At 34.5% G+C, this 8,497-nt stretch overlaps 2 protein-coding genes across 2 annotated transcripts; one reads left to right on the top strand and one right to left on the bottom strand.

Annotated features, from left to right (window-relative positions):
- Positions 1 to 581: 581 nt before the first annotated feature.
- On the bottom strand, positions 582 to 3,005 carry LOC131620022 (RHOMBOID-like protein 3). Its single transcript, XM_058891075.1, has 3 exons — positions 2,838 to 3,005; positions 840 to 1,078; positions 582 to 753 (listed from the first exon to the last, which is right to left on the bottom strand). The coding sequence occupies exons 1-3, from the start codon at positions 3,003 to 3,005 to the stop codon at positions 645 to 647; spliced, it is 516 nt and encodes a 171-aa protein (XP_058747058.1). The 3' UTR covers positions 582 to 644.
- Positions 3,006 to 5,819: 2,814 nt separating this feature from the next.
- Positions 5,820 to 8,117, top strand: LOC131604817 (protein EMBRYO DEFECTIVE 514-like). The gene is made up of 2 exons (XM_058877235.1): positions 5,820 to 6,110; positions 7,672 to 8,117. Exons 1-2 carry the CDS (start codon positions 5,874 to 5,876, stop codon positions 7,963 to 7,965), a joined length of 531 nt encoding a protein of 176 aa, XP_058733218.1. The 5' UTR covers positions 5,820 to 5,873; the 3' UTR covers positions 7,966 to 8,117.
- The last annotated feature ends 380 nt before the right edge of the window (positions 8,118 to 8,497 follow it).

The following is an 8,497-nucleotide window of genomic DNA, read 5'->3' as shown; positions in this document are numbered from 1 at the left end:
GCATGATGACTCTCTGTTTGGAAGATAGATTTAGTCACTGAAATATAATTTTCAATTACCGCTTAGATATACATGTGAATTTGATAGGTGTACTTAGTTTAGAAATATAATTATTGTTGATAAAGTTTTAACAAGAAGCACATAAATGTTGCTTAAACCAATAATAATGATGTAGCTGTTTTCCGTGCTATCTCCATGTGGATATGTTTATTTGTTATTTGGATGTTACAGAAATTTCATGGAAATCTGTTGGTGTTTAGTATTTAACTGATCATTTGGTTCTCAATGTAAGAAAATAACACTTTTTTTCTTCAGTAGTTTACAAACTCCAACTGGTTTGCATTCCAAGTTGTGCATCAAGTATATCGTCAAAAATCAAACATATCTATACCCTTTGAGATCAGCTTTCCACACTGAGTACTTCCTTCAAGTTGTGCATCGGGGACGTCCGAAAATAATGCCTCTCTCATTGCAGGGAAGGCTTGCAACTGTAAAACAACATAAATGTCAAAAGATGAAAAATATTATTCACCAACATAAATGGTATCTTAATATTATTCACCAAAATCATATAAATACATATAAATGCATAGAAGAAAAGACATTCCTACTTAAAATCATAAATAAACTGTCTCAGTTTAATTCTAATTGTTGCATTCCCATACACTTGGCACACATGTTAGGTAGTGACACCAATGACAATGATCATGTCCATTCTCTTCTTTGAACAACATCACCAATCCAATTGAAAATCTGCATTTAAACAAATAAATATTTCGATGCTTAACATACAAAAATTCATCAGTACATGACAGAAACTATAATATAAAGAGTCTTACCCAACAATCAAGAGAATTAGAGACACAATCCCAAGAATGTACTGGTAAGCTTTGAATTTTGATTTGAGACGAATACCAGCAGGAAGACTACGCTGCTCTAACCAACCGCATTGAGGGTGAGGAAGTAAAATGAAACCGAGTAGAAGTCCGGTTGCAAATCCTCCAATGTGAGCAAAGTTGTCAACATACGGTAAAATGCCCATTGCAAGGTTGCTAGCATTGACTTCTTTTAGCCATTCCTTTGATATTGTTCAAAGTTAAATATCATAAGACATTGATGTATAGTATCTTATATTCATTTCTTTCATTTTAAGAGTCGGTTTGTATTGTTTACAGGTTTGAATTTGTGAAGGCTTTAATGGAATTTGTTAATGAATTTGCAATCTTAAATGGTGCATCTAAGGTGTTTGATAAAATTTTCTGGGTTTATTTAGAGGAGGTTTAAAACCCCCTCAATCTAATGCGTTTTAAGATTTTTGCCAAGCTGTCTTCCACGTGACGTGCCACATCAGCTTCCGTTAATGAAAGGTGACGGCAGGGACCAAAATTAGAGACGGAAAACTTTATGAGGATCATTCTTTGAACGAAAATATTATAGAGACTAAAACAAGATTTTGGGTTATTTATAGGGACCAAAAACATATTTAACCCTTTAAATTAATATGTATTTAGTCAAATTATATAAATATTTTAAAAAAGAGCTTAATGAACATGAAGTGAGATAACTGTACACTTTCGTTTGATAATAAATCAATAATATGTTATGTCATCTAAATAATTTGTTATGTCATCTAAATAATTTGTAAATATAAAGATGATTTAACATAATACATGATATTTATTAGTTGACAATGTTGTTTTACACTATCAATCGTTAGTTGGTTCAGTGATGATTGACGCTGAATTTGATAGAGAGAACTACGATTTGATTCCCTGCAATTGTGATCGGGAGGGGCTGGAACCATTTGATGTCAGAACTGACCCCCAACTAGACTAAACCGGTGGTGATAAACCAAAAAAAATATTGTTTTACACTGTCAGTGTATCTCCTATTTTCACTTTTAAAAATACTTGTATGAAAGGGTAGTCACATGCATTCAACAAAAAAATTGCTGAACTCAACCTTCCCTTCTTTATCAACGTATGGCGAGCGGTACTCGATCTTCACAATTTTTCCATTATCGCCCTATGGTAGAAGCTCCTGCAGTGAGTATTGCAGATCTTCAATAGGGATGTTCTCAAAGATCTTAAATTCTCTTTATGGTGTATCGTCTGTAAAATGAAATTTTTCAACATGCCAAATGATATTCATTCTAGTTTTTTGTGTTTGATATGAAACAATATGACAAGTGATCTATATTTATAGTAGTGGGAGACAAACATGGACCTCAGAAACCCTATCTTGTACTAAGACACATTCCGGAAATGTATCTCTGGAACCATCCTTTATCTCAGAGATATATTTCTGAAACCTTCCTTGGCATAACAAAACATAAACAGAACAGGACAAAAACATGTAATCGGTCCCGAATTTCTTTGGCAAACTTCAAAATGTATATATTAGACATACATTAATACAATGGCACTTATAATAAATTGATAAATAACTACTAAAATAAACCGAAACAATTGTCGTCGTCCAAATCTACAAATATTGGTGGTAGCTCTTTTGAATTTTTTTATTTATATCTATTTCAATCTTGCTCAATTTGATGAACTCTTACATCCTTTCAACAAATTGGTCCCGCCAAGTCTCGCCTTTAGTTGTATAATGAGTTGTCCACTTTGGTGATGTAAATGGTATAAGGCATTCGAGTTTCAAATAAACTTGAACAAAATGCCGTGGATTAGAAAATCACCCAACATAGATAATATCCTTGCACACAAATCATAGAAACCTAATCCGCACACAAATTACCCTTGTTATTTCCCAACCAATTTCAAACAAGCATGAGCAGACTCAACTCGGTTTACTATTGTATTTTCAAGGTGTCTAACCTGATCGGTCAAAGCACAAACAATCTTCTCTTTTACTTGGTCCAAACTTGTACTTTCAACATATTTCAATAAAGCATGATATTTCTCGCACACCTTCCTAAAATGTATAACAACATCGACATATAGTTCTTTTGTAGAAGCATTTATCATAACATTCGATGCATCCATAATTTCTCCACAATAATGTCCTCCTCAACCATTTTTTCCATCATCGACCTCTATTTGTTTTGTCCCTACCGCACTGATTTAACCGGACTTCTCACATTCATTGTAATGTGATACCTACAAAGTAATGGATAAGAAGTAGGAAATACATTTACAACTGAATTTATCAAAGCGGTATCACGGTCGTTAACAATGACTTTCAACAATTCTTCTTGGTTCCTTCAACATTGGCCGACATATCTCTAAAGCCCAAGCAAATTTGTCATCTTTTTAGCACTCTGGAAATACAAAACCGATAGAATAAGTCTTCTCAGTAGACGTAACACCAATAATTTCCAATATTGGAAGCCTGTACTTGTTGGTCTTATACGTTGAATCAATTATGAGTACAGTGGGAAACGTGTTGAACAACTTGATGGAATCAAGATGAGTCTAAAATATATCTCTTACTGTTACTGCATCCTCGCATCTCCAGTGCCTAGATATGTAATTGTTATCAAGAGGTGTGGCATTTCGGTTCTATCCCCCCTAAGTGTTAATTTGTATTGATAGCGCCCATTGTACACTTGCTTGATATTTGCGATATTCCCGGATCTTTTACGCATCAAGGTTGCAAATATGTTTTTGGGTTGCACCAAATTCAATGTCATGTCAAAAACACATCCCTTCTCCTCTGGCAAGAGTCGACATGCAATTGAATGACCGACTACTTTTTCACATAAATCATGGTTATGTAAACCAAAAATCATATTAAATCTCCATTTATTACCTGTCAACCGATAACCACACAACTTAAATGGACACATATTTTCTTGAATCGGTAGCTTCTCGTTTGAAATAATAGAGAGAAGGTTTATAATTTCCACCTCTTTTGCATGCCAATGTCACAAATTCACTTCTTATATCCGAACTATTATCGGACCTTCCGATCACAACACCAAACCTACAAATCCATTGCAACATGTGATCATAAAATTCATACTCTTGTTCATTTTTAAAATGGTTCCTATAATCTACCACCTTCACTACTACCGGTGAAGCATCCTAAGATACAATAGGTTTAGGGATAGCATCAGGATACACCATACCTAATAAAACAAAAACATAAAATACTAAGAAAGATTCAAAACAGAAAACAAATTGTTAGAAAATCAGCACAAACGGTTTTCGAAAATACATCTTCAAATGAGTTCATCTACATTCGAGAGACACACTTCTTGCTACAACGTAACCTTTTTCAAATTTAAAACAAGATTAATGTAAATAATAAAGGTTAAAATGATTAACCTTTAGCTTAAATTCCAACTCCTTTTAACTCCTTAAGAAATCCTCTTAGTTCAAAGGGAAAAGGGGTATGATGGTTAATTATTTGACAATTTCTTTATAGACCCTCCATCCTTCTTGGTCACCCGCGGCGAAAATCCAAAAATGCCCTATATTTTAGAAATGCATTTTCAAAGTGAAAAAAAAACTGATTTCGGAAGTGCATCTCTGAAAACACCTTTTTTCACTTAAAAAAAGTTATTTTGGAAATACATCTCCGAAAACAACATTTTGAATATGCATTTCCGAAATATCGCGCGTTTTGCTGTTTAAACAAAACAACCTCCCCCATTTCGATTTTACCCTAAACTTCAAACCTTCCACATTTCTCAAGCATTTGCAGAAGCGACCAACAAAGGCTACTTCAAAGAACATGAAATTGCTCTCCAAAATTCAAAGACCACTTCTAAAGCACCACCAACATCACTTCAAATTTGTAAGTTTTCAAAACTTGAAATATAGGATTGAAATTGATATTACGGTGTTAGAAATTAGTATAATGTGATACATTGAAGTTATCATATGTCACGGGATATAGTTAGATAGGAAAAATTTTATTTTGGAGCATCTAGGGCAAGGTATGGAGGTTCTGCAAAAAAGGAGTTCGCAGGGGGATTTCGGAAGTGCATTTTTTAAAACACCTCCTTAACTAGTTTCGGAAATGTACTTCAAAAATTAAGCCAGTAATGTTTTTTTATTTTGTTGATTATTTCGCATCTTATGGACTTCAATTTTTCAGGAAAATGGCAGGAAACTCGTACAACTTAGACAGGGCAGAGAGACCCAGACAAAGTTGGCTAGACGCGAGCGGGCAACACAGTTGGCATCGACACATGGACGAGGTAGAGTACGCCACTGATCTCCTGCCGATATGCCATCAGATAGAGATGCTTGGACGGTTCAGAGGCAGTTGCTATCGTGGAGAGGATGGTCGGTGACGCGGCCGGTGCGACGAAATATACCAGGGAGAGGAGGTCCCAGGGAGTTAGGGTTAGGCATACTCAGTAGCTGGTTCTGGTTTATTTTTCATTATTGACTTTATTGTATTCAGGTTGTAATTCTTGATATTTAAGTACACTATCGTACATTATTAGTTGTATATATAATATTAGCTTTTTATTCAAATATGCATGTTATATTTTGTTTATATAAAGCACTGTTTACTGCAAGCATTGTCATTTAATTTAAAATACGAAACTAACATTGTTTAGAAAACAAAACAAAAAAAAGACAATTTTTGTATATTTCGCAGATGCATATCCGAAAACACCCAAAAATGTAAAAATGGTGTTTTCGGAGATGCATCTTCAAAATTCTGGAAAAATTTGGAGAAAAAAAACTTTAGAGATGCATGTCCGAAATTTTAAGATTTTTGGTAGGAGTTCCCCCCATAGCATAGGAGGTTTACAAAGAAATTGTCAATTATTTTTAAAATTAACTAACAACAGGCCCAATAACTTAAACCATAGGTCCAAAACATAAAATAAAGTTCCCATTAAGAAGTTTTTCAGTCGAACCTTAGAACAAGAACTCTCACATTCTGAAAAAATGGCAGAAACCGCCTCACCGGAACCCGAAATCGTCGCCGACGAGACCATTCAGAAGCGAGGCAGAGAGGATGACTTAAAAACTGTATCCAAGAAGCAAAAGGTTGACGCGGAAGAAGAGAAGAAACCATCCGGTCCTGTGAAATTGGGTAACAAAACTTTCGGGTCTTCTTTGGAGTTATTCGATTACTTCAACACTTTCCTGCATGCTTGGGGTCTTAATCTTGATGTTAACAAGGTTATTATTTCATCTATCTAACTGATTTCACAATGTGTATGCAATTTTTGTATTCTATACATACATTAAGAAACTGACTCTAGTAGAATTGGTGCAAAGCGGTTTCAAATGCGTGCCTAGGATGTGATTTATTATAATTGGATTGAATTTTTTATTACTGATTTCTCAAGACTATGTTTGGTATGTAACTTTTGTTTTTAGAGTTCCACTGAATTGGGGTTTTTCCTACTTGAAATCGCTGAAAGATGAACTTTTAGTCCTTATATTTATCCAACAATTGACCTTGGACTAGGGATACGTACAGACTGATTCATTTGAAGTCATTGAAGGAAGGTTAGGGTTGAGTCTCAACTCAAATTTGATTGAAAAACCCAAAATTATGCTTAAAACGTTTTAAATGTAAGGGATGATTTCGGTTTTTAATAGAGGAAAAAGATAGCGGGACAAAGACTGTTCCAGGCCGGGAACTGCTCCTCCCTCCTCGCTACCCGCTATTTACCCTATAGCAGCCGCTATAGTGTTCTTCACCGCTAAGACTCTTCCCATAGCAGCTGGCCTCTGCTTCGCTTCTCTATAGCGGGATAACGCCTCTATTGGCCGCTTTTGACTACTCTGCATATGACATGTATGTGAGTTGTTTTCGGCTTTATTTTCTTAAGCTCTTCACGATACCTTACGATAACAACTTGCATGAAAACTATTTGACTTTATTTTATTTTATTTGTTATAGTAATAGAAATATCTTATACATAGGTTCTGTTTGGATTAGCATCTTATTTGCAGCTTGTTGCATAAGTGTTTATCATAATAAGCACTCAAGTATAAGGGGGTTTCATAGTAATCTGTAAAAGATGAAATAAAGTTAAAATGTTTTCGAATAGGGTCATGCTAACATGTGCCCTTAGGGCACATGTTAAGAACTAAATGTAGAAATTTTTTCTTAAAAATTGTGCATTGTTTTCACAAAAAGTTTATAATTAATGTGTTTATTACGTTTTCCAACACTAATTTACTATATTTAGGTTTCTTAACATATGCCCCAAGGGCACATGTTAGCTTTATCCTTTCGAATAAGCTATAGGCTATTTTATTAAACTATCTACGAGAATTTATGAAAATAAGGTAAAATTGACTTATGAATTGATTAATGTTGTAAGCTATTGTCATTAGTTCTCCCAAGTAATCTCACATAACTAATGTCATTGGATAAACTCAAATAAAGCAATCCAAACAGACCCAAACACTTGTATGATAAATGCATATGACTTAAGTTGTATATCCAAATAGATCCTAGAATGAGCTGCAGGGCCGCCTTCAAAGAATTATAGCCGGTCTTACACATGGGTTTGTCTGTTTATGAAATGGTTTTATGTGCCATTAGTTTCGAATAATCTCCATGTCAAAATTGAACTGTTTGCTTTGCTTGCAAATTAAATGCCACGTTATTAGGTCAATTGGGCTTTTCATCATTGGGGCAATCTTATTATGTTGTCTCTGTGATGTTTTCAATGTATAAATTTGTTTGTTACTAAGATTGATTTTGGGTTGTTTTGTATGGCAGTATGAACACACAATGTTACTGGAATTACTTAGGAAAGGTCATCCAGAGCCCAATGAAAAGATTGCTGGAGAAATAAGTGCTTTCCAAGTCCGCAAGCATCCTACGTGGAAAAGCAAGTGTTTTTTTCTCATTAGGGGTGATGAATCAGCTGATGACTTTAGCTTCCGTAAATGTGTGGATCATATTCTTCCCTTACCAGAAGCGATGCAAGTGAAACATGATGCAAACAGAGCATTAGGAAAGCGCGGTGGTGGTGGGAAAGGACGTGGAGGGAAAGGGAAAGTCAAGACATGAGTAAAGTGAGTGACTCCTGACTACTTGGTCTTGGACTCTAGGTTGTATTATAAGATTATTATCTATAGTTCAGTTTTTTAATTTCATGTTATATTTAAGCACTGGCCTTTTGCATCTTGATTGTTAATTATAGATGAAACAGTTTAAATTAACGCATTTATAAGTAAATGATCTTGAACTGGAGCAGCACCCTACTATATAGGCAGGTAACTCAAATCACAATACTAACCTAGTTAGTACTGCAATTGTAATATACTTATTAAAACTATTATTTTAAATTAAGATAGTATATATTAAGCTAATCTGTCAAACTTACAGTATAGTGAGGGGTTTGGATTTTGTTGTTGATATTTGGAATGGATTTTTATTATAATTCATTTTTATGCTGGGCATTATCGCCGGACTTTAGAAAACATGTCACGTTCAGGTCAATAAGAATCTAGCTGATTAAGAATTCTCCAAACTTTCAATATAATTTTTTTTTATGGGAAAGAGATTTCATTAAGAAAGCAGGACAGATACAGATATGGGA

The sequence above is a fragment of the Vicia villosa genome, linkage group LG1 (assembly GCF_029867415.1).
Source record: "Vicia villosa cultivar HV-30 ecotype Madison, WI linkage group LG1, Vvil1.0, whole genome shotgun sequence".
NCBI classification, from domain to species: domain Eukaryota; kingdom Viridiplantae; phylum Streptophyta; class Magnoliopsida; order Fabales; family Fabaceae; genus Vicia; species Vicia villosa.
The sequence above is the reverse complement of the archived record's forward strand: the minus strand, read 5'-3'. Positions and strand labels throughout refer to the sequence as shown.

Excerpts from the sequence above, each read along its gene's own strand:
- LOC131620022 (XM_058891075.1), bottom strand. The coding sequence starts at position 3,005 with ATGGATGCATCGAATGTTATGATAAATGCTTCTACAAAAGAACTATAT. Across the intron at positions 1,079-2,837 it reads TTTGTGCTTTGACCGATCAG|GAATGGCTAAAAGAAGTCAA; the intron begins GTTAGACACCTT and ends ACAATATCAAAG. Across the intron at positions 754-839 it reads CTAATTCTCTTGATTGTTGG|ATTTTCAATTGGATTGGTGA; the intron begins GTAAGACTCTTT and ends GTTTAAATGCAG.
- LOC131604817 (XM_058877235.1), top strand. The coding sequence starts at position 5,874 with ATGGCAGAAACCGCCTCACCGGAACCCGAAATCGTCGCCGACGAGACC. Across the intron at positions 6,111-7,671 it reads TTAATCTTGATGTTAACAAG|TATGAACACACAATGTTACT; the intron begins GTTATTATTTCA and ends TTTGTATGGCAG.